General features: G+C 36.9%; 4 protein-coding genes across 8 annotated transcripts; 2 read left to right on the top strand and 2 right to left on the bottom strand.

Annotated features, from left to right (window-relative positions):
- The first annotated feature begins 485 nt into the window (after positions 1 to 485).
- Positions 486 to 9,675, top strand: Wdr33 (WD repeat domain 33). The gene is made up of 9 exons (XM_043433315.1): positions 486 to 973; positions 2,231 to 2,727; positions 2,983 to 3,252; positions 3,373 to 3,524; positions 5,351 to 5,448; positions 5,724 to 6,084; positions 6,424 to 6,635; positions 6,806 to 7,144; positions 7,314 to 9,675. The coding sequence occupies exons 2-9, from the start codon at positions 2,401 to 2,403 to the stop codon at positions 8,858 to 8,860; spliced, it is 3,306 nt and encodes a 1,101-aa protein (XP_043289250.1). The 5' UTR covers positions 486 to 973; positions 2,231 to 2,400; the 3' UTR covers positions 8,861 to 9,675.
- Positions 9,676 to 9,798: 123 nt separating this feature from the next.
- LOC122419076 (protein abrupt-like) lies at positions 9,799 to 17,426 on the top strand. 4 transcript variants are annotated; one of them, XM_043433363.1, is made up of 4 exons: positions 9,799 to 11,941; positions 12,353 to 12,540; positions 13,156 to 13,332; positions 15,477 to 17,426. In XM_043433363.1, exons 2-4 carry the CDS (start codon positions 12,358 to 12,360, stop codon positions 16,161 to 16,163), a joined length of 1,047 nt encoding a protein of 348 aa, XP_043289298.1. In that variant the 5' UTR covers positions 9,799 to 11,941; positions 12,353 to 12,357; the 3' UTR covers positions 16,164 to 17,426. The 4 variants fall into 4 exon arrangements, with proteins under 4 accessions (XP_043289298.1, XP_043289280.1, XP_043289289.1 ...); XM_043433345.1 differs by having other exon boundaries at positions 9,799 to 11,572; XM_043433354.1 differs by having other exon boundaries at positions 10,728 to 12,045.
- A 488-nt stretch (positions 17,427 to 17,914) lies between these two features.
- flr (actin-interacting protein 1 flr) lies at positions 17,915 to 23,116 on the bottom strand. Of its 2 annotated transcripts, XM_043433325.1 has the most exons (14): positions 22,877 to 23,116; positions 21,707 to 21,828; positions 21,505 to 21,595; positions 21,268 to 21,415; positions 20,913 to 21,080; positions 20,598 to 20,766; positions 20,371 to 20,499; positions 20,155 to 20,259; positions 19,713 to 20,033; positions 19,447 to 19,566; positions 19,133 to 19,291; positions 18,813 to 18,815; positions 18,403 to 18,553; positions 17,915 to 18,209 (listed from the first exon to the last, which is right to left on the bottom strand). In XM_043433325.1, exons 1-14 carry the CDS (start codon positions 22,890 to 22,892, stop codon positions 18,100 to 18,102), a joined length of 1,812 nt encoding a protein of 603 aa, XP_043289260.1. In that variant the 5' UTR covers positions 22,893 to 23,116; the 3' UTR covers positions 17,915 to 18,099. The 2 variants fall into 2 exon arrangements, with proteins under 2 accessions (XP_043289260.1, XP_043289268.1); XM_043433333.1 differs by lacking the exon at positions 18,813 to 18,815 and having other exon boundaries at positions 22,877 to 23,115.
- A 280-nt stretch (positions 23,117 to 23,396) lies between these two features.
- mRpS23 (mitochondrial ribosomal protein S23) lies at positions 23,397 to 24,828 on the bottom strand. Its single transcript, XM_043434166.1, has 4 exons — positions 24,669 to 24,828; positions 24,349 to 24,510; positions 23,742 to 23,847; positions 23,397 to 23,633 (listed from the first exon to the last, which is right to left on the bottom strand). Exons 1-4 carry the CDS (start codon positions 24,710 to 24,712, stop codon positions 23,454 to 23,456), a joined length of 492 nt encoding a protein of 163 aa, XP_043290101.1. The 5' UTR covers positions 24,713 to 24,828; the 3' UTR covers positions 23,397 to 23,453.
- Between the last annotated feature and the right edge of the window lie 44 nt (positions 24,829 to 24,872).

The following is a 24,872-nucleotide window of genomic DNA, read 5'->3' on the forward strand; positions in this document are numbered from 1 at the left end:
ACTCGTTATAATAATATCCAATTGAGTGTTCCATAATTATATGACGATAACAATTAATTTCAATATTTCTATTAGATGTAATTTAATTTCGAAAATTTTATGGAACAACATGATTCGTTAGATATCAACTTCGTTTAAATGGACCGTGCCTCTAACCGGAAATAAAAGAATTGTTCTGTGTCCTTGCACATGGTAGGTAGCAGCAAGTTCGACGCAATGAGGATTCGAGAGATTCTGTGTTCGTATACGATCGCTCAAAAATTGAAAAATCGCTTTTCACTATCATGGGCAATCATTGCCTAAGCACGAGATCTTCAATTTCTAAAAATTTGATGGTTTTCTTGCTATTGTAAATTTGAGATAGAATAATGACAAAAGTATAATATAATCATGTACGACAAATACGGAAATATTTATTAGTTCGATTAATATCCGCAGTGGCATTCCACAGATGCGATTGTAGCGCCATTCGGTAGTACCGGCTTGCGAGCGCATAACCGGTAATGGCGTCAAGCGTGAGCCAAAGGGACGTCCCTTACTTGTTCTAACGTTATCTACACACCTCCGATTCGTAGACCGTTAGAAATACTACAACTTGACAATTGGGGGAGAGGCGATTATAGATACAATCGTGTGAACGAAGAGCTTACGTGTTAGTGTTTACGGAAATGACGAAAAAATAAAAAAGGGCAATATCGCGAAGTCCGTTTTTTTGGTGCATCGTACAAACCTACGGGGTTATAAATCGCGCCAAACCCTCGATCGCGCTAATATTTACTAATTTTTTTACGTAGTTTGTGCCAGAGGGTTGATAACCCACCGAGTCTCTTAATACATATGCCAAAGGGAAATAAAAGTTGTAGCGAAATTACCAATCTGGCCAGCAGTTTGCTACAAACATCGCGAGCTAAAGATACCGTGGATTGACAATTTCGCAACGCTCGGACACTCATATTTTCATCTATAATAGCAGGTTGTTTTGAAAAACCTATGTTTTTTTCTTATGTTCAACTTACTTCATTTGCTAACGCACAAATAATGGAATCCACTTGGATTGCATTGTGCGTGGAACGCTTTCCCTGCTTATAACCTAACTTTTTTCTTGAAAAGATGAAATACATAACTGATGCCTTCAATAATACTTTAAGTTCCCCTCGGATTCTTCATCGTATTCATTTTTATGATTGAATTGAAGGATTATAAAGGATGAAGCAATTAAATTGGAGCAAAGAATAGCAATCAACGTTGATATTTCAATTGGAATGTATTAGGACAGAAATTCACCTTTTGTATAACTTTTGGCATGAATTTTTTTTCGTTAGACTTGTTTCTCTTTAACATTGTATTTTTTTTGTTGTATATGCAGAGTTCTCAAGCCAGCCCCTTTGTTTCAATACTAGAATGCATTATTTATCAAGTTTTATTATTTTACTATGAAAAGTATTAGCAAGTTGAAATGCATTAAAATAAACAGATTTACTATATTCAGCAACTTTTCATGTATAAACTGAATTTCTTTGCAAGAATATGAAGTTTGAAACTTCTGATACTGTAATCAATTATGAAAAATAATTTTTTACAAAAAAATTTTTCTATCGACATTTCAGTTCTATCATTTTTCTACTTCGTTATCACACATATTTCAATTTTTTCATTTTCTCTTGAGAACAACAGTTAATGATTCGGTACTTGTCTTGAAAAAAGTTTGACTAATGAGGCATTACTGCCTATTGAATTGAATAATTGGAAAATTACAAATATTTTTTTCATTCATTTTGTTGGACTCAAAAGTCGCAAACTTTAGCGTCATATTATTAGAGTCAGTTAGTGTTTAATACTACAGAAAAGTAAAAACAAGTGTGTCTAAAACCTGATTATTCTATTCTGGATATGGTTGTCATTTAAAAATCTGTATCTTTCCCAATATATGAAACAAGTTCATTTTTCCCTAAAGCGTGTCTAGATTTATAAATGTCATTTCTTATGCCCCAAAATTTCATGGTCATTCAAAACAGTTATTGTTTATTATTTTTCATTTTCCAAATTATACATAAAAAATTGTGATGCTGTGCTGGCATTCACAAAACCCTTGTTTCCACCTAATTAAAATAAATACTTTTTTTTTTTTTATAGATTATTTGTATTATTTGCTATTGAACCATTTTTTAAATATAGAAGATGATTCTAGTCAGATGATCTAAAAGTATTTTTTGTTTGTTTTAATTTACAGATATTATAAAATGGAAAAGGAATAAATCATCCCGTTGAATGCACGCATCGTAGTAAAAATGTATTTTTCTCTTGGATCGTTATTAATACGTTTTTCAAACTTTTGAGATTAAGCAAAAGACGGGAATTCAAATACCCGTTAACCATAAGAAAAGAAGTTAATTTTCCAAAATGTCGGCTAATACTCAATTTGCGAATCCTCCGCCGGCAATAAGCCTGCCAAATATGTCGGTACCACCACCGGTAACTCCAAATTTATCTGCACCGCCACCAAATTTAACAACCATCAATACCTCACCAAATTATCAGCATCGATATTCGAATCACCGAGATGGCGGCGCGAGAGGGTTTTTCAAACCCTTTAGGCCCTATCACGCACCTAAAATTATTGCCGGTGGTCAAGACGCTCTGCAAGATGAATTTGATGGAAAAAGACTCAGGAAATCTGTAATGAGGAAAACTGTTGACTACAACTCAGCAATAATCAAGAGTCTTGAGGTAAAAAAATATACGTTTGCATCACTTTACAGTCACATCAAACTAAATTGAAACAAATCGGTATATCAGCCAGAAATATATTCAATATACTCATTTGTCTTACTAATGCAGTTAATGAGCAATGCTATTTGTACTAAACAAATATGAGGATCATTTAGTACTACTAAACGTTGAGTAGTGCATTGACCGAAGACAAACAAAGAAGCACTATATTCAGCGCAATATTTAATCAACATATTTTTATCACTCGTATAGAATCGTGTTTGGCAACGAGACTACAGAGACAGAAGAGCGCTGCAACCAGACGTGATATATTATCCAGATCTATTGCCACCACCGAGTTACGTTGATAATCCTATAAATGCTGTGACAACGAGATTCGTTAAAACAGCTACGAACAAAATGAGATGTCCAATTTTTTGCATGGCTTGGACACCCGAGGGTAGGCGTCTTGTGACAGGCGCATCGAGTGGCGAATTTACCCTGTGGAATGGTTTAACGTTTAACTTTGAAACTATTTTGCAGGTAAACTAATCTCGCTATAATTTAATTTATTTTCCAATATCATTGTTGCAGCAAATTGAAGTTTATTTTTACACTCGTATTTCTTTTTTTTGTGTCTTCTGGTATTGTTGAAATGAAAAGGCGCACGACAGCCCGGTTAGAACGATGGTCTGGTCACACAACGAGAGCTGGATGGTTACCGGAGATCACGCCGGTTACGTGAAATATTGGCAGAGCAACATGAACAACGTCAAGATGTTTCAGGCGCACAAAGAAGCGATTAGAGGACTCAGGTATATCATCCACCACACTAGTCCTTACGTCTATCGCGCCACTGTTATACTATTACTCGTTACTGTCTTGGCAATGTACGTCTTTTTTAATATCGACAATATCTATCACGTTTCTCTTCTACAATATCGCGACAACTGTGGATTCAGTAAAAATGACGGTGCTGAAGCCGGTTCGAGCGTGGTTATCGTTTGGGTTCATAGGTGAATAATTTTCGGATCGACACAAGACGAATCGTGATGAAATAATTAAAGCGACGTTGGCAACAATTGTTTCAATTTTCCAAGTGTGAAAACTCGGATTTGCGATGTTTTTTTCATCCCATTCGCGGCGCTCGTTGATCAATTTAATGACAAAACTCACTTGTTTGATTTTTTTTCTCGTTTTTCGTGGAACCGCGCTTTCACCGACGTGAAATACATTCTCGCGATCCCCCATTATATCGTGATGCCTTTTTTTTACGTGTTTTATCTCCCTGATCTGTGGAATAGAAAGAAAGAAAAACTTTGTTTGCGACTCTCCATCTCTGGCAGGAGTCTCGAATTTGCGACTAAATAGCACATTGGGCAAAGATGTATTGTTGAATTTTTTGGAGATAAATAAAAAGAGGTGAAAAATACATATTTATGCAGCTTGCACCCCAGTCGAGATTCCTATATTGACGATAATAAAGATATTTGAAAATCCTGCTTCCTGTCTCTTTACAACGTGTCCGAAGAAAAAATAAAGCATACGAAAAAACTAAGGATACTGATTTACGGCCAATGTTTTTTTTTTTCTTTTATTTTTTTTCAATCTTATTATAATGATAATGATAATAATAAAAGAACGCTTGAATACATAACATCCTTGTTTCTACCTTGATACGTCTGCGGCCGAGACTCATCACGATTGAATATTTCTCCTGAGTTTTTTATCTTGATTTTTCGGCCAGTCGTTGGGTCTCGCCGTTGCTTTTTTCGTTTTTTTTTTTTAATACACGTAAAACCCCTTGGAACAAGCAGAGATGGGCATCGCTGGGATGAAATTTTTTTGGAAAATCATTCTTCAGTGGAATAATTCGAATTAAAAAAAAAATGTTTCTAACAATTCTACCCGTATGGAGTCCTCTTCATTGAATCGTTAAAATCGATGGAGATTGCAAGTCGGAGATTGCAATAAATATTTTGTCATCGAATCACTTTGGATGATTTTTTCATTCGAATGATCCCGTTCCCAATGAATTAAGTTTACATTCGATATTAGGCAAACGAATATGCAAATTTCAACAAAATTCCTGCAACATGTGAATACAACAAGCTGCATTCTTCCACGAAACTCTCGATTGTCACGTACACTTTTCATTTATAATATCACGCATCGATACACACAATAACGCGTAACTACCTCGTCCTTTTTCGTGCTTGAAATTTATTCTCAAAAAATGACAAACATCGTTCGGAGTTGGATGTTACATCGAATAACAACTTTTTTACATAATCCCAGTAACCACACAAATGGAGCCAGAGTTTAAATCATTTTCCGATTTTCAATGATACGTCAGAGTCAAAAAAAATTTGATTCCAGTTCCTATTGATGCGTGTATGAAATTTCTTTCCATTGAATAATTCGTCAGCATGTAAAGCTCCAAAGTTCTCCTTCTTTTCTTCAGCGAATTGCTAAAAAAATGAAAAACATGCAAATTTCATGCTCTGCTCATCGGTCAAACCCTTCATTCAATTTATTTGTATTAAAATGTTTTTTTCTTTTATTTTTATCTTGTACGTTAAATTAAGGGCTCGATAAACCTCGTTTTTCCATATAATTATTGTGTCTTTTGGGCGGGTAGTTTCAGCCCTACGGACCACAAGTTGGCGACCTGTAGCGACGATGGAACCGTGAGAATCTGGGACTTTTTACGCTGCCACGAGGAACGAATTCTCAGGGGTATATAAAAAAAAAACCAATAAACATGTACTATAAGTTTATTCAATGACGGAACGGGGAGAAAATGAGTATTCCGTTGAAATGAGTTGCAATGCCAAAACTGGGCTTTTATCTGCATATAAATTTCATTCACATACATCCGAGTCGAATGCTTGTCCTCGGTCTCGGCGTTGTTCTGTAGCAGCGGCACAAGCGAAAAAAAAAAAAAAATATATCGAAATACAAAAAACAAAAGAAAATAAAACGACGACACAGCTCATCGAGTTTATCCCTAGGTCACGGGGCTGACGTCAAATGTGTGCACTGGCATCCACAAAAGAGTCTTGTTATCTCAGGAAGTAAGGATAACCAGCAGCCTGTCAAACTTTGGGATCCAAAAAGTGGACAATCGTTGGCGACTTTGCACGCACACAAAAGTACCGTCATGGATGTTAAATGGAATGAGAACGGCAATTGGTTGGTAACAGCATCCAGAGATCATCTGCTCAAATTATTCGATTTGAGAAACTTGAGTCAGGAGGTACAGACCTTTAGAGGTCATAAGAAAGAGGCTTCGAGTGTAGCATGGCATCCGAGCCACGAAGGCCTATTTTGCAGCGGTGGCAGTGACGGTGCCATACTTTTTTGGCACGTTGGGTAAGGAATTACAGTAAACACGAAAAATATCGTTTTTCAACGATTTTTTAACTCTACAATGAATGGTATTGGTCATAACATTTAATTCCATGCCTATACAGATGAAGAAATTCAAAATTTAACGAAGTTTGCGATTGATAGTTTACGATTTTTTAAAGCGTATATTCAATGAGATTTCACAATATTGAAAATATTTTCAATTTTTTAAATACTTTCATTTCTTTTTTTTTCGCAATTATTCATTTACGTCTTTTTACATTGGTCGATTCGTCGAAATATGCATTCGTCGTACTTAATAATTCGTTTAAATGTAAATTGTTCTCAAAAACGTTATTATAGAGCTGACAAGGAAGTTGGAGCGATTGAACAAGCTCACGACAGTATCGTATGGACATTAGCGTGGCATCCCCTGGGCCACATATTGTGCTCGGGAAGCAACGATCACACTTCAAAATTCTGGACTCGCAATAGACCAGGAGACCTCATGCGAGATAAGTACAATCTTAACACACTTCCAGCTGGAGCAGCGGGTATCGACGACCACGAGATTGGTATGACGAATTCTATAGCCGTGTTCATTGAATTGATTGATACTTTGAATAACAAAACTTTCTATTTTTCAACTCTTTTTAATTGATTAAATACAACCCCCGTAAGATCATAAATAGCACTGATTAGAAGAAATGCAAATATGCAAATAATCATTCGTATCCTAACGCAGCTGACGAAGCTGCAGTTATTCCGGGAATGGGGCCGGAGGATCGTATCAATGCTGATGGAGAGCCCGAGGAAACGGTTATCGCCAGTATACCAGGATTGGATCTCGATCATGTCGTCGATGAGGGTAAAAAGTTCGCCAACAAAAAAGTACCATACAGCAAACCCATACCTCGTAACTTCCAAGCTCAATGGAACGAAATGGATGCCGAAGAGGGCGAACAGGCTGAGGCTCTGAACGCCTTTGTTAATCAATTAATCGAAACCACTCCCGGGGCAGTGCCGCTTAACGAAGTTACACCAAATGCTATTATTCTTTATGGAAAAATGATCACCGTTGAACGTGAGTAAAGCTCATATTTTACAAAAACAGAACGTGAATTGTGAAACGTACTTTAACGAACGATAAATCAGTTACGAAGTTTGCTTTCATGGAAGTTTTATTCACATAATGAATATTCCACTGTGATACTTATTTACTAAATCGTTTTTTTTTCCATGTAAAATAAAAGCGGGCTCGAAATTGGCAGACGCAATCTTGAAGGGTAACGATGCGATAAATAAGCTCGTTTATGCGGGAGAAATTGAAGAGCTTCGAGACATTGCGACGACGGTACCCCTGGTCGAGGACGTCGAAGAGCCCGAGGAATATCTGCAGGACGAGGGCGACATAGATTATGCTAAAGTGCCAGAGATCGAATTACCACCGCCTCTGCCAAGCTCGAAATTTGCTCAAAATCCAGAATTATTAAAAACTTTGAATCGAGGTGGAAAACGAAAATTCGATCAATTGATCGGTTGGAGCGACGGTGGTGCGAATGAGCGTACCTCGAAAATTCATCAGCCGGTATTTGGAGGTTCGATGACGGAAGATTCGCAATCCAGCGACACGGATCTTCGGTATGGCAGAGAACACGTGAATTCACCGTTCATGATGAATCAGGACGATGACATGAGAAGAATTATGAATCACGAGAACCGTGTCGGACACGGGCGCGGCGATGAGGATTTACGATTCAATATGTCCGGCGGCCCGGGTAGGCCGCTGAACGAGTTCGACATGAGAAACAATTATCCCGATAAAGATTTTCGGCACACCGGTTTCGGCCAGAAATCTTCGATCGACGGGACCGGCGATCATTACAGCGAGCGTGATCGCGAGCGTGATCGTGATCGTGACCGTGAGCGAGATGGTCGTTCGCGCTGGGACGATGATAGCATGATGGCCAGCGGTGGTAGCGGTGATGGTCCTGCGCGCAACAACTTTGACAAGAGAGATATGTTAGCTTTAGGTATAAGTAACAACGTCAGTCACGGTGGTAGTGCGATGTCCAGCGGAACTATGCCCAATCACCACAACATGCAAAATATCAATCCAAATATGCCACCTCCGATGCCATCCATGGTACCTCATCCCGGTATGAGCGGGCATCCGGGTATGCTGTCGAAGAATAATTCAGGAATGATGGCTGGTATGATGGACGGTCCGCTTCCCCACATGATGCACCATCCGAATTTGGGCCCGCCGAATTTCGGCCCGAACGGTCCACCACCCTCGAACTCCGGGCCAAACTTCGGCCCGAATTTCCGACCGCCGAACGGTAATTTTGGGCCAAATCAACACTTCAGACCGAATCCGATGGCACCTTTCGCACCGAGCGCGCCGCCCGGACCATTCAATAACAATTTCCCAGGGCCCCCGGGCTTTCACGGCCCGAATTCCGGTAACTCGGGTCCACCGAATTTCGACAGAGGGAATTTTGGTCCCAATTTCCGGGGACAGAATCAAATGCCTGGCGGTCCCAATGGCGGCGGGGGAAGCGGAAGCGGCTTTAACAACGGCGGCGGTGGTTTCGGTAACAATTTCGGTGGCGGTGGTGGTGGTGGTGGTGGTAGGAACGACAAAAATGGACCGAATCGCGGAATGAACAGGTCTTCGAATTACGACGATTTTGACGATCGTAACAACGCCTCGGGAAGAAACAATTACAACAATCGCGGTGGTAGAGGGAGGGACGGCGATCAATCGAGGGGTTCCAGGCAACGCGACAATTACTGAAATAACGACAATGTGAACGAGGCGACATAAATATGAACAGTGAAAAAGGCTTTTTACTGGAAGCTAACGAGACTTTCGTTTCTACCTCCGTGACGAATTACGTGTTTATGTCAATGTACATAACGCAAAAAGACAGATTCCTTGATCCGCTACAATCGTGATACCTCTGTACTGCAGAAATTGTCAAACCTGAAAATGGAATAGGCACGAATTCGGTTCGTGTGTGTGTTTACATTCGATTATTGTAACTCTACAATTTTAGATCTAACAAGTGTGCGATCGGAAAATGATGTTGGTGGAAAGAAGGACAGTAAATGAGAAAAAATAGAGAAGCTATCTTTTACAGTCATATGTGAACGAACAACACTCCGTTGTTTATTGCCGAAATATTATAAGGATATCTCGGCACAATCAAAGGGCAAGAACATCCGGTTTCGACCCGGGATCGAATTGTAATATATTATACAGTCTAATGAGAGAAAAAAAAACAAAACAAAAACAAGGAGAACTGCAGTGAAAAAAGGGACAAAAACGAAAATAACACACGATGAATTATTACTCCCCAGACAAAAAACTGGTTCACGAGCTGCCTTGGGATGAATTTCTTTTTTCGTTCGTTTGCTCCAATGAATTCACTAAAATTAATATGAAACGACGACCGTAATAATTTTTCAGTGACCAATGAAGTTGGTGAAGAAGGGAAATAACGATTGGTCGTTCGCTTAAACGAGCAATGAGGAATCAATTTGAAATGGGCGAAAATTCGAAAAACTATAAGCAGTTTACTTAAGAATAAAATCAAATAACTCGGCAAACTCCCGCTCGTTTCCGTTTCGCATTTTTTCATTTTATCCTTTCTCTTTGTTCGTATTCGTTCCTCGATTGTAGGAACTTTACATCTGGTGTGTCTAGGAAATTGTAAAATGTTTGGTATTTTTTTTCTCTATTAAGCGTTTCAAATGATAGTCAAAGCTTCCTCAATCCTGAAGATCCTTTATCCATTGTATAAAATGCTATATTTTTCTATATAAAAAATAGATTTTCGTAGAACAACAAATTAGAGAAAAAGTATGTACGCAGAGTAAATATTTCTCGTTTCAAGTATGGTCGTAAAATTCTACACGCGTTATAAAAACTCAATATTGTCATCTTGTTCGTATATACGTCGATAAACGGCCACTAAATTCGGTATGCAAAGGATATTGGAACCGTAAGTTATGACAGAATCTTGAGTGCTGATAACGTATCGGTCGGGATTTTGATATTGTAGCAGCATACTCCCATAACTCATTCCATACGAAAGAAAAATTTAGTAACTATAAAACTATAAAAGGTAATTATGATAATTCATGACTCGAAATAAGATTTTGTCATCGATCCGTGAGATTGTTGAGTTTGAGTTGAGCATGTACATATATACCTATGGAAGTTAACAAATCGATGCTTTCAACCGTCTGCAGTTACCTACAGAAGCTAGATCAATCCATTTCGAAACGATTTATTATTTTTTTTTTCGACAGTATACAAGACGATTCTGATAATCATTACACATTTCTATAATAGCTTTTATTTGATACAATTTTTCACCCTGAATTAGTAGAAAGACAGTGATTTTTTGATATCCAATTCTTTTCCATGGCTGCTGGTTATGATGCAATTTTTTCTCAAGGTATAAAACCAAAATTTGATAAAGGCTAAGGAAAAAACAACATGCAATAAAACTGTTTTGAGTTTCCAGTAGGTGACCCCAAATGGTACGGTGATGTAACGCCCCCGGTTATAAAAGAAGCGCGAGGTTTGAATTATAATCTGAACACATCTACCCGATGTCCTCGATGTCCTCGACCGTGTCCTCGACCCAATACTCTGAGATGGGTTTGACTGAAGTCTGCTACCTCGTGTGAGAACTTCGGGAAGTAATTGAGAATGAGTTGAAAAGACGGGATTGACATGGTGTGTGAGCATTCGATAACGCGATTCGCTTTCAGAGTGTCATAGCCCCGAATCCGCATCACAAATTTCCATGAAAAACTCCACAGGAGTTCTTACATTATAATATTGATTGTTAAATTATTATTAGCTTTTCTTTATAACGTGGTGCGATGTCGTGCTTTCGAATCCTTCAGAGTGGTTTCTTCATTTTTGAACAAAAACGATGGTAAAACGATAACGTTGCGGGACCTCTTTTTTTCTGTAAAGAATTGTATAATGCTGCCTCATGCGGAGAAACCCGTAACGAACTGAGGTTCGCCACATTTTTGTTAATTAATTTTTTGAAAAGATGATCAACTATACTTAACAATCCAGATACGACGATACACCATTATTCGATGAACCGCTATATACAAAACTATACTACGAGACTTATGAAAATAGAAAAAAAAATTCATTCAAATAGGAGAGCGAACTCAGAGCCAGTGGAGGTCAAAGTAAGCGCGCTGAAGAGACATATGCATAAGCTGCTCTATCTGCTGAAGAAGATCGTAAATGACTCTCTCGATAATACAGTATTTTGTTACATACACATGTATTACTTCAATGACCTCTCTTTCTCTCTCACTCTTTCACTTTCATCTAGATTTGCCGAACTTGTGAACGAGAAATTCGAGCCAAGTGCAGTGTGTTGCGCGGAAATTATTTTTCGTTTTTTTTGTCGTTTCTTTTTCTCGTCGTCGGTACAAAAGTACGAGTATTTCGTCGAATATTACCAAGGTGTGAACGACTGAGATCTTGGTCTGCAGATTATCGTGACTATTTACGGATTACACTGACGTGTGAAAAGGAGAAAAAGAGAGGAAAAAAATTTAAATAGCCAATAAATGAATTATCGGTGTCTCTTTGCTCCCCTCTTTCCTCCTCCCCCCACCTCGTGCCCCTCTTGCCACCGTAACCAAATGCCTGTTCTTTCCTCCAGCCATACCTGAGGGACAATAATAGATTTGGCTGGAACCTACGGGCTGATTAAATAAATAGGATTGTCTCTCGCTCTCGAAGTGACGAACGGTGCCAGTGTGTGCCTACATGTAACACATGTTCAACGTACAATAAAAGCTCTCACGTTACTTCACTTCAGACCACACTGTGAATTTGTTTCTCGTTTTCTTTTCGTTTCATTTACTTTCCCCTTTTTCGTGACACTATTTCGAGAACTGCTGCAAAATTCGCCACATAACCTTAAGACGAAGGTTCTTTTCAATACTTATATTTTCCGCTACACAATAATTAGATGTCGCGTTAAAAAAATTTCACTTCCACATCGTCATGAAATTTGTGCTCCATTGGTACCAGATCAAATAAAACTAGCGAAAAATTGTTGTTTTCTTTGGAGTAACAGAAAAATAATGTGAGACGGAAGTGCTCATTATTGATTTATTACGCCGTGTTTTTTTTTTTTTATCAACTTGACTTTCCAAGCTATTTCCACAAAAAATAATTTATCCTAAGGTAACCTCTCTAATCACAACAGTTTTTTACTTGTTTTTCTTCTCACAGGGAGCATGGAGGGTCAACAGTTTTGCTTGAGGTGGCACAATTTTCAAAATACTCTTCTCAGTTCCCTGCCAAAGTTACTCGATGGTGGCTACTTAACGGACGTTACGCTCAGCGCCGGTGGTAGACATATCAGGGCTCACAAAATTATTTTGTCTGCTTGCAGTTACTACTTCAAAGAATTGTTTAAGGTACTTAGCTCGATGCTATTTATCATGGTGTTTTGAACATAAAGCTGAATATTTAACTCAATCAGTCATTCGTAATTCAATATGTAAACAAAAACTAAAGATTCTATTAAGTATCCAAAAAAATTCAACTATCTTAAGTTGCAGTAAACATCAATTATTTACAAACCATAATATATCCTAATGTTCCTAACAAATTATTTGAATAACAAAATTCCCAACCATGAGAAAAGGACTTGTGAAACCGATATATTGATTTTCAGAAAGTGCAAGATACTGAATTTGAATCTAAAAATATCAATTGTACGCAACACAATTTATTGAAAATTGATTTTGGTTCTTCATTATGAAATAGTATTGAGAATTCTGCTGAGATATATTTGACTTATAAGTTGCAAAGATGAGAAAAGTTTTGGATTAAATTTGGCTAATGATATGATTTTTTTTTTACATCCACTAACAATTCATTGTGGTAAATGATAGTAAAATGTTAGTAAACACCTTGTATCCTAATGCCATTCAATTTTCTCATTTGTTCAGGCCAAGCAATTGGTTTCGTCAAACTCTAAATGAGATTCGTCCCCTTCAAGGAAATAATTGTTGCATAATTTTTTGCAGGATTTGAGTTCACTGCAACATCCAGTTATCGTATTACCAGGCATGGAGTATGCAAATCTTTGCGCTCTTGTAACATTCATGTACAACGGAGAGGTGAATATATATCAGGAACAATTGCCAGCTCTCTTGGCTATGGCTGACACTTTACACATCAGAGGTCTCGCCGACATTGCAGGGGTAAGGAGATCACATGCAATTCATCATAAATCTGAAGCTCACGAATGCCATTTTCCAGTTTTTGCGATTATCGACATAAAAAAAAAACAACCGCAATTGAAACCTCTTTAACCATACGATAGACCCGTTGTCACACTTTCCCAAGCTTCGTAAAGATACATCAGCAGAGGGTTTGCACATTATGATTATTTGTCATGGAAAGAAAAAAAAACGAACAAATGAGAGAAGCAAGGCAAAGGAAAACCATCATTTCTTTATGTACAAATTTGTTCACATATCAGCAAAATAGTGAATAGTTTGATTAGAATTTTTAGCCTAGTCTTAAACACGGTTTGTACAGCGCAATGTTTAATTAGCGATAACTGAACGATACTCGTACTCGATGAGTACGTATTGCTTATTACCAAATAGAAATAACAGGTGGTTCCCCATTTCGAATCACCTCAAAAGATTGGCCGGCCGTTTTTATTCGCAATTCCAAATCAGCAGAAAAAAATCATTGACATTTGATAGCTGCGGCACTCTGTTTTAATCTTTTTTCATTCGGTGGAATAAATACAAGAATTCCAAGAATAAGGGTCCTATATTGAACTTCGAATGATTATTTATTAAAAGTCAATGAGATTCCTCTCGTCCAAAAAAGCAGCCTCTCTATTTACAATTGTTATCCTATGATCGTGTTGTTTTGTTCAGGTCACTTAAACACATTCACTGTCGTTCCTCGAGAAGTACTTCGCTGAAGGATTCTGTCCAGGCACAAGTAGTACAAGTCGAATTGCGTCCCAAAAGAGCGCTTATGGAACGATAATGAATTGATAAAACAAAAAAAAACAAAAACAAAAAAAAACACAAAAAACGATATCCACGAGATCAAGATCGTTGTGTGTGTTGCAACTAAATGCAAGTGGATGCATCCCGTGGAACCTTACCCCATAGAATGAAATTTACAGGTATATCGTCTAAAATAGCTGTTTTCTCATTCAATGAGATGAATATCCTTCCCCAGAACCTACACAATCTTTGCCTCACCCATTTTTGTTTGTAATCATCAATTAGTCGAGAAATCATATTTTTTCGAACGAAACACGATTTTATATTATTTCATGATTTTAATCAAGCAGTTGATATTATTCGATAATTCATCATGCAAAAAAGATCAATTTAGAAATGATGATTGAATCATTTACTTTTCGGTTTCCAAAATTCTTCATAATCTCTTTACAGAAATATTTTAATGGTGTATTCGTTTGAATGATTTCCTTAATGAAACAGTTTCGGAATCCTCATTGTTGTTCCTTTCCTTCTGTACGAAACCGGCTCATCTAGAATGTACACAGAGAAAGTGCGAAATGGTATTTTTCTTTTGCTGAATAAAATGGCAATTGACTAAAAATTTTTGGATTATTGATTGAAAAAATATATTTTTCTAAAACCCAAAATGTGAGACAATTCGAAAAATTTCATTTTGCCTATCTCTGACGGATTATCACGTGATTAATATCAAAATGGCTGTATGTCCAAATGTAGAAAAAAGTAAACGTTCCGTCGAGTTCGAGTCGCGTGAGGTTTTGTCCCGTGAATTCGTGAGCCCTAATTTCGAATATTTTCACTTTGGTTTAAGGCGATACATGTGGATTCAAATGGTGTGTCAAAACTGGATTTTTTTTTTCTTTTCAACTTTGATTAGAATGTACAAAATTGCAAAATCAATCGACAATATTTTCGAGTAATCGCGTATCAATTGAAGAGGTACAAAAAAAAAACAAAATAGCTAAACAACTTGATTGTTAATTTCATATAAATATTTTAGAAGTTTGCAAAATCGTCTTCGAGATTGTTTAATTTCTAGTTTTCATTCATTCGAATGAAATCGTGCAATAGTGGTATCGACATGAACGCCCGCTCTGATTTTCCACAAAAAAAAACAGTTTCGATCCTATTTTCTACAAAACTGTCACAATGTATCTCCTTAATAACGCTGTGTCGTTTAGGAGTAAAGAAGAACAAGAAGGATTCTCTTTCGAGATCCCTATATCCGATCTATTCCCTATTTGCATCTCTCTATCTCTTTCCTTTTTTAAATGAATGTTGTCGTGACTAAATCACAAAAAGGCGACGTGATATTAACAAATTTGTGCTTGCAGAAGAGTAACCGAAGCGACAACGGATTGTTCGAGAATCCGACAACGGCAAACGAAGAGATTGAGGCTGTTGAAACGACGATAAAGCGCGAAAACCCGGAAGGTACGACGACATCGGGTTCAGAAAATTTGGAAAATCTTTCGCAAGTGGTGGAGAATGTGACGGTCGACGAGGAATCGTCGAACGATCAAGAAGGGATTCCCTGTAGCGTGAAAACCAAGCCGTATTATTCGATAAACGCGAAACTTGCCCAAAAGGAAAAGAAAACAACGACAACGTCGGTTAACGGGCCGGGTAATACGATGAAGAGTCCGGATAAAGCTTATGCGGAAAGTCGAAACGAAGAAACCCTTCCAATCACGGAAGATCGATGTCCTTTACTCGAAAATGTTAAACCGCCCCCTATCCTCGACGCTAATTTTCGTTTCCTCAACACTACAACCTCAACTCGTGCTGGACAACAACAGACTTGCAATAAAACCAGCGTCACCTGTCTAATTTGTGGCAAACAGCTCAGCAATCAGTACAATCTTAGGGTACACATGGAAACTCACAGTAACAGTTCGTACAGTTGCACAGCTTGCTCACACGTATCGCGATCGCGCGATGCCCTGAGAAAGCACGTCTCTTACAGACATCCCGTTGCAGCCCCCCAAAAGCGTCCTCGGTACAGTCTTACGAAACCCTAGGGCACACACCGATTATATTTCCCCAGATTTTAGGCTTGTGTTTTTTCTGTGTCCCGTCTCCCTTTCCGTTTCCCTTGTCAAATATAATATCACATTGAAATCTGCGTTGTGATTTGAAGTACTTTGGCCTCAGAGTACACACCAAATGATCATGAAAACTTGACCATCTTTAGTGAAATTCAGCAATAGAAAGAACAAAGATTGTGACTCTAGTCGTTTTTATCCTTAAAATTAATTACAAAATTAGGAAACAACCCACACCATGGTCTTTTTATTTTTTCGTTATCATGTTCTAATTCGTGCTCTGGAGTAGCATCGTAAACGCTCATTTTGATTTTGACATAATTATGAGGCCAACCCATTTATGAAAAAAAAGATTCAAAATACGATGGTCTCGGCAGTGAAGTAACAGACTCGATTGAAATGAATTAATACTCGTGCTTCCTTGACAAAAAAAAAAGTAATGTAAATAAATGCGTGGAGAAAAGACAAAATTGAAAATTCTAGTCTATAGACACGAGAAACCGTGACGATTTTTTGGTCGGGAGCCCGTAGCAGAGAAATATTTTCGGTACGGGTATATTTTGAAACTTGAGGAGATTCACGGTGATGTTGACCAGATTTATAACCCAATTTAGTCCCCATTTCCCCAATTTGAGGTGCTTGTCCTATGCGAAAACGATGAAAAATGAATTATATATACATATACACGATAAATGAATTGTAAATAGTTAGAAAGAAGGGCAGATGGCGGACCTTTTCCGATTTACTAGTCCCGAAAGATACGCATATAAAAATAAACAATTAAGATGATGAAGACCCACAATACAATTCGCTCTATCGAGTATTGCGTGTTTATGAATTTTCGGAGCGATTCAGTTCCTCGAAACCTCTAGTGTTCAAATTGTTATCGTTTTCTTGTTATCGTTAAATCATTTTAATAAATGCCACTTAGACGCGTACATGTATGTGTATATATTCAAATATATTCACAAATTATACATATATGTATATATAAAAATGAATTAGTCTCACTCGGATTAATGACTGGATCATGTAATACCTTAAGAGACTCATATCCCGATAGCAAAGACCTACGAAATCAAAATTTTTCAATTGCTCTTGTAAAAACTCCAACATGCTTTTTTTCAAAATATTTCATTAGGCGAATAATCATAATGTTGTAGTCCTATGGAGTGGAATAAATGACAATGAAATTCGATGAACAAATTGTAACAATAAAGTTCAAGTTTTTGAAAGTAATGGCGGAATATATATTTTGTTCATCATTCTTCTCGATAGTCAAATTTTTTCAAGTCGATTGTCGAAGTGTTGCAAGACTTTGTGGCACAGACATTCGTTGAGCCCTCATTCATCTCGTTTCGTTCGGAGTTGCGTTAACATTTTTGTCTTTTAGTAGATGTTTTTCAACTTTTCACATGGATAATAGTCTTTTTCCCACAAGTTTTTCCATCTTTCACTAAGTTTTTGAATTTTAGCAACGGGAATTTCGATTTTTAATCTAAATTTGATGAGTTTCGTATCGGCTTTTCATTTAAAAACTAAAGTGAACATGAATGCTTAGACGAAGAAAATAAAATGACATCATTGATTACTAAGGATAAAAGTGAAGACAAAAATATGTACAATACAAAAAGTAATCAAGTTATCAGTGCACAAAAGTGTACATGTGACTGCGTGCAACTCACAGGGAATATTTACAATAAGGTAGATAATTAAAAACACGAACATGATCATATATAAATTGTATATTGAGAATCGTATTCAAAAATAATATACAATATTTGTATGCTACAAATAAATTAAATTAAATGCATGAAAAGTTAATGAAGCCTTTCACAATAGTTTGAGTCAGAATGGGGCGGAGGATTATCGTGCGTCACACATACACACAAAAAAACACTTTTTGATCGATTTAGATCTTTTCGACACGCCACATCTTCGTGTTGCAGTCTTGACCGACTGAAATCAGAGTTTCTTCGTCGAGCCACACGATCCGCGTTATTTGACTCTGTGGATGTGCGTCTGAAAGATAAATTAACATACAATGAAATGAGTGAACAAAATTTTGGCTAATACTACAAACTTTTCGACTGTTCTGTTTTTAATGCAGCTATTTCATCAAATTTGCTCATTTCGGAATTTCGTGCATCGAAGACTTTCGATAAAAACTCAGATATTCTAATGACAGTACTTTAGTAACAGTTTTAGATCTTACTCTTGATAATGGTGTGCTTTGCCGGATTTGTAACGCTCCATATAATGATGGTTGTGTCGAGACTACCACTCGCAACCATAATGGAATCTGGTGACCACGCCACGGTGTTTACTCGAGCGTTGTGAAAGCCCCATTCTCGATTGTGCGCGAGCTGAAAAGTGCATATTTTAGTAATGAAATATCCACTACTTAAAATTACCTCGAAGACGACTAAATAGTATAAATCTGAGTCGCTGTAAAATAATTTTTCTAAACAGCCTTTCTATTTTCTATCAAGTTTAATGTCTATCTGCCGAAAATTCAGGTGAAAAAGAATTTTCGACTAGGATTCATACTTCGTTATAGTTCTGTTTAGACACGATTGAACGACTAGCAAATTCCATAATAATTTGAGATTGTACCGCACTCACCCCCTGTGGATCCAAAAATTGCAATGCGAGATGGGAAGAAATACAATTTTTGATTAGCAGATACAACAAATGGGTTTGGAGAAAGCATGGCTCAAGGAGTATCAAGCGACATTGAAAAGCACAGGAATATAAAAAACGAGGCATTGTGCTTTAAAAAATGGATTTTGAAGACTCTTCAAGAAGCCTGTAGCATTAAATTGCTTTCAAGTCATTGATACTATAATTTTAAGCGCACTAACCCACTCGACATTTCATAAACATAAATTTACGCAGAGTATCTCGGCAGTTTGATAATATGGCAAGTTTTATAAAAAATTCACCTTGTACTCGGGAACGACGTACAGAACAACTTTCCGATTGGCATCGCAAGCGACGAGGTATTTGTTATCGGGACTGAAAGATACATCAGTCACGGGACCCAGATGTTCCAGCTCAAGCTTGAGCGACAGAGCAGTTCCGGATAACCCATATACGTAGACCTGAAAACGGAACAAAAAATAGTTTGTTCCGGAAAGCTTGGAAAGCAGTGGTTTTTCAAACGTTTTTCATTGTCTTCGTTATCTTCGAAGTTGTCTGCTCAATTATACGTTTGTATGAAATCCAAAAAAAAAAATTGTTTTCACATCGTACGTACTTTGTTATCGGATGATGAACCTACTGCGACATCTCCATTTTCTTGATTTATGCTTACGCACGAGGGCTCGTAATCAATCGGTAATTTGGCCACTTTTCTACCACCTTGGGTCAGATTTATCTTAAATTTGATAAAGAATAATTAATTATTCTGAATAATGCAAATCTATCATTGAATAATGGTGTAATATTGAAATAATTACATTCACATGAACAATGATTATGACAATCATTTTTCAGTCTTTTTATATCATTAGCAATTCTTACCTGTCGGATCGAAGCTGTCACAACCAGATCGCCATGTATATCGAGGCCACGAGGTTGCGAATCGAGTTTTATTGTCGCTGTCTCGGTATAAGTATTTGTTGCAATATCAACAGCCCTGAGGGTGTCATCGATTCCAGCTGTATACAACAAATCGTTGGAGGCTTTCATTCCATTTATCTGATTGCCATGACCTTGCCCCTTGACACGATCATTTTCACCGGTCAGTGCGTTCCAATTGGTGATGTGACCGTCGTGAGAACCGGTGTAAATCGTACCTCGATCCGGACTGAGAGTTAATACTGTTATTGGCTTGTTGTGTCCCTGTTGAATTGATCATCATGTACAAACCAGTCTTGGTTATTGAAAAAAACATGGCAGCATTCTTCATTAAAAAAAAGTGCACTGGGACTGAGTAAATGATCGGAATAAACGTCAATTTTACCTTTATTATTCTGTGAGGCTTCGATGGATCGTTAACGTTGAGATAATTGATGAAACCACTCAACGATACAGAGAGTAGATGTTCACCTTGCCATAGGCAACTGACCTGAAATTTGAGGGAGTAATTTATTGATTTTCATTCGTGGTCTGCTCTCGAAATTGTACGATTTTTTATATTTGGTTGGTTATGATTTCCGGTGAAGGCGAAGGTTTTTACCTGTTGGTCGTCAACCGTAGTTCCCATATTGAATTCCGTGATGAGGGATCGAGTTTCAACGTCCCACAATCTGCAGGTTTTGTCCCCGGATGCAGTAAGCAATTGGGTTCCATCGGGTTTCCAAGCCACCTTTGAAGATTCCAACCGTCAATAATTGATTAAAAATCTCATTCAGATTCTTCTCTAAAAGCAGATCTTGATTTTTAAGGAATATTCTCCACGCTTACCCCGTAAACGCCGCCCTGATGAGCAGGTGAGCCTACTTCGCCTACGAGATCAGATGTCGTTCCATCGTATATAAAAACTTTACCATCGAAACCCGCCGACGCAAAAAGGTTGCCCGATGGCGAGTAGCGTACCGCTTGAACGAATCTTGTGTGCTCTTGTTTTGTCATTCTGAACGAAGAAATGAAAATGTAAAATTTTACTGGATAATAGGTCTTTTAATAGGAATTTTTTGCTTCCTGATATTAGCAAAAATATATTTTTCCATTCTGCAACTATTGAATAAACGAAAAAGAGTGTATGTAGAAAAAAATTACTTGAACTTAAAAGGAGGACCCTCGAATATTGCAATGGTATTGTCCTCACTTCCAGTTATCAATCTGAAAGGCCGGCTAGGTCTGAAGTCACACGAGTTTATGGATTTACTTTGGCCTGAAATTTCACCAACCGACGTGCCAGTATCTGCCATGAAGACGTGTCCAAACCTGTGAAATCACATATTTAATCTGAGATAGAGAGAAAGAAAGGACAATTTTTTAATTAAGGGAAATGTTGATCCAGCAAGCAATAAACACAGATGATTGCCCTGTTTGATTTCGAATAACTAATGGAATGACGTAATGCCATTTTTCTTGGTAAGATCAACAAGACACTTTATAAGGCTGAATTTACCTTTCCCGTCCTTCTCCCACAACAACCATTCGCTGGCTATCAGGAGACCAAGCAATGTCTTTGATCGGACCACCGATTGGATGAAATTCATTTTTCAAGATGTGTTCCTTATTCACTGTATCCCAAATGCGAACTTTGCCAGATTGGTCTGAAAAATGTTCACAATTTGATTAACTGCCCTTAAGAACGAATCAATCCATTAAAAGATATTACTATGCACCATTTAGTACTTCTCACCTCCTGAAGCAATGTAGAAACCACTTGGTGAATATTTTGCAACATTCACGGCACATGAATGTTCGGTATAAATATCAGAGATTGCTGGGTTCTAGAAAATCAACATCTGTTATTCTCCATACTTATAAACTTAACTGAACAATAATTTGCTGAATGAAATTCGCTTAATAAACTAATTTGAACTTGTCAAATTTTTTTATACCTCTATGTTTCTAATTATCACGCTGTTTCCATTAGTATATAAAAAATTTTTGCCTTTCGGGTCACCACCAAGGACAAGGGGATTTCCACGTTGTGTTCGTGGTAAGGTTGCAAAAATATACTCTGGAATAAAAATTTTGTTGTTATTCTTGTTTTAGCGCATGGAATATCTTTTGAAAAAAATTATTCAAACAGGGAATATTTTGAAACTGTATTTCCTAACTTTGTTCAACTATCTCATATTTTTTTTATCTTTTCATAAATATTATTAGTGTCACTGAAAAAAATTTGTATATTATTTATTCTGCATATTATGAGATTTTAAATAAAATTTTATTTTCTGAGATTCTAAGAAATTTTCCAGTTTCCAGAATATTCAGAACATTTCTATTGATAATGTTCATATATTTTATATATGACTGATAAATAATTTTTTTGTTATTATTTCGAGGATTAATCTTAATTTTTAATCACAGTTACAAAATATAAACTTAAAAATAAACAAAATATTGTACTTTGAATTTGAAAGACCAAAACAAAAGTATTTTAGTTAGAAATCAAAAGGGATTGCTCAACCTCTGGTTTATTATGATTTGGCTAGAATCCAAATCGTAGTCGAAATTATCTCAAGAGCTTTCCATGATCGCGAAATAGAATCGTGTTTCTATTACTATAAAGCTTCTGATGAGTTTCCTCATTTGACAATTAAAAATCGAAATATCGTTTCTATGTCAATGAGGAAGAAGCCGATAACTGACTGATGATTTTTTTGGTAATTATTCATTAAGAAAAATGAAAGCGCTCGATGAGTAAGAGCAACAGTAATCGGTTGATAATAAAAATAATATATGTTCCGGTTCCCAGATAAGCGCACGAAAACCTTATCACGAGTTTTATTTTATATTAAAACCGTATAACTCATCGATTTCAGTGGAAATAATAAAAAGATAAGAAAGCAAGCTCAGAAGAGAAGATTACAGAATATTGAGGAAAAAAATTATATGGTTCGAAGCGTAATACAAATTATAACAACAATAATAATAACAGCGCTAGGAGTGAAAATGTACGGGTGCAGACTGCCGGACGTTGACCGCTTGATGCAGGAATGAATTGAGAATTTACAATATTACCTCTTGATATTAGTGAATCGGAATCGAAATTGTATACTTACTGGTTTCGTACGACATTTCCGACACTTTTTCGGGAAAAATTGGAATATGTGCGCTTACTCCCCCGTTGAAAAACAATGATATTTAATGTGTATTTTTCCGGTTTGTCACTTTTTGCTGCCCCCCCCAACTGGATGTTCTCATATGTCGATGTGAGGTTTCCGCGACACACGTTCAACTGCGGCTCAAACACTATGGGAACAGCCGGAACAGCGTTCCGCCCTTTACCTTATTTGGCAAGTAGCCCCGTTCACTGAATCTCGCGTAGACGTACAAAACAAAATGAGAAAAAATAATACTACCGCTCACTCGCTCTGGTGGACGAAAATGGAAGTTTTTCCGACTCACTTCCGGTCTTGTCTACACCGGAAGTTCACTCAGCTGTGGCATATAAACCGTTGGACTTTTTTTTCATTGTATTGAATCGAAATATCAAATAATTGTTAATTTAATAACACATTTCAATGAAAAACTTTGCGCATGTAAGGGTCAGAACCGGAAATTAACGATTTGTAGCGGTCATTTAGTGCATTGTTTCTCATGCATTTTTCTATATTTTTATTTCCACATAGCAATAGCTTAAGCTTTAAAAACATCTTTCATATTGATTTTGGTTTCTTCTTTGGCCGATTCTGTATCGAGAGACTTGACAAAGTCTTGGTTTGTGTTTTGCTCAGCACGTTCACTTCTCGATGCACCAATCTGAGCTTCGTAAGCTTCTGTTGCTCTCGTATACAATTCTTCTTCCGGTATCCCACTCTGAAAGATATAAAAAATTAATTCCAACTTCAGTAAGATATAATTGCTGAAAAATCAGCAAATGGAATTTTCTTTTACAATAAACTAACGACAAATGAAAAAACAAACCTTTTCCAATTCCTCATAAATCGATATGAATTTCTGGGTTCGTGATTTGTTTTTTGTATTCACTAGACTGGTGTTAAGAAACTTTTTGTAGTCTTTTTGGAATTTACTAAAGAGAGAAAAAAACAGTAGTGTTATGATTATTATTTGGCATGAGAAATTTTGTTGGCTGAAGGTGTTTTGCCAGGTTAACAGGCCAAAAACAATGAGTATATTCAAAAATTTTTTTCACACTGAAAAATATTGTATACTAACTTAATATCCTATGACATGAGAACAGTAACTTTACAATACAGTAAGAAAAATTCCGATCTTTGTCGTTTACTGTCTTTGTTACAGTAAAAATGGTATTTTTAAACTGACGATTCTCTAACATAATTCAGTCAAAGAAATGACAATGTGGATAAGTAATGAAAAATTTAAATAATGCAAGAAGTCAAACAAACATTACTCAGAGATAAAATAACCATTCCTCACAACAAAATAGTCTGGTTATTTACAAAACTGTGTTTTATTCAACGAACTGTCAATATCTTCATTCATGCATTTTACTGTTCAGTAATTACTAATTACTGAACTATGTACTCACTAATTACTTGGAATGACTTACGCCCGAATAAGATCTTCTTTGTATAGTATTTCTCTGACTGGAATATTTGCAACAGGTCTGTCGAAGCGAGGTTCAACTTTTGGTGGAAATGCCTCGTAAATAACGTACCAAAGTGGACAGTCTTCTTTTGCCATTGCTCCACCACGTAATAACGAAGTCGTTCTGTTCGATGAATACAAAACATTTTTTAAATAATGATAAGCCGGTTGAAAAATCTCAAAACCTGTCACTTGTAAACCTTAACAATCGTCATGAGTTGTCAATACACTATAATGATTTACAAATATATAGCGTTGATGATTAGAGTAAAATATGAATACCTCGTGAAAATTGTTCCAATTCTTTCTAATCTGCTTTGAGCCATGATGTTTATTTAAAAATCGTCCGATCTAATGTGACATAACCTCATGGTCTAACCCAAGAGTACAAAAAATTAATCGTAGAGCATATATATAGAAGCTCGACTGAGCTCGACAACTAATATCATAGGTAGGTAACATAAATTTAGTTCAATCGAAGACCAT

The sequence above is a fragment of the Venturia canescens genome, chromosome 1 (genome assembly GCF_019457755.1).
Source record: "Venturia canescens isolate UGA chromosome 1, ASM1945775v1, whole genome shotgun sequence".
NCBI lineage: Eukaryota > Metazoa > Arthropoda > Insecta > Hymenoptera > Ichneumonidae > Venturia > Venturia canescens.

Coding starts and splice junctions, on each gene's coding strand:
- Wdr33 (XM_043433315.1), top strand. CDS start 2,401: ATGTCGGCTAATACTCAATTTGCGAATCCTCCGCCGGCAATAAGCCTG. Junction 3,253..3,372: donor ACTTTGAAACTATTTTGCAG/GTAAACTAATCT, acceptor TGAAATGAAAAG/GCGCACGACAGCCCGGTTAG. Junction 6,636..6,805: donor TATCGACGACCACGAGATTG/GTATGACGAATT, acceptor ATCCTAACGCAG/CTGACGAAGCTGCAGTTATT.
- mRpS23 (XM_043434166.1), bottom strand. CDS start 24,712: ATGGCTCAAAGCAGATTAGAAAGAATTGGAACAATTTTCACGAG. Junction 24,511..24,668: donor ATTGGAACAATTTTCACGAG/GTATTCATATTT, acceptor TTCATCGAACAG/AACGACTTCGTTATTACGTG. Junction 23,848..24,348: donor AAAGAAGATCTTATTCGGGC/GTAAGTCATTCC, acceptor TTCTCTCTTTAG/TAAATTCCAAAAAGACTACA.
- flr (XM_043433325.1), bottom strand. Junction 19,292..19,446: donor GTTCATCATCCGATAACAAA/GTACGTACGATG, acceptor TTCCGTTTTCAG/GTCTACGTATATGGGTTATC. Junction 18,210..18,402: donor AAAGCACACCATTATCAAGA/GTAAGATCTAAA, acceptor TTTATCTTTCAG/ACGCACATCCACAGAGTCAA.
- LOC122419076 (XM_043433345.1), top strand. CDS start 11,191: ATGAACCGCTATATACAAAACTATACTACGAGACTTATGAAAATAGAA. Junction 11,573..12,352: donor TTTCGTCGAATATTACCAAG/GTGTGAACGACT, acceptor TTCTTCTCACAG/GGAGCATGGAGGGTCAACAG. Junction 12,541..13,155: donor ACTTCAAAGAATTGTTTAAG/GTACTTAGCTCG, acceptor AATTTTTTGCAG/GATTTGAGTTCACTGCAACA.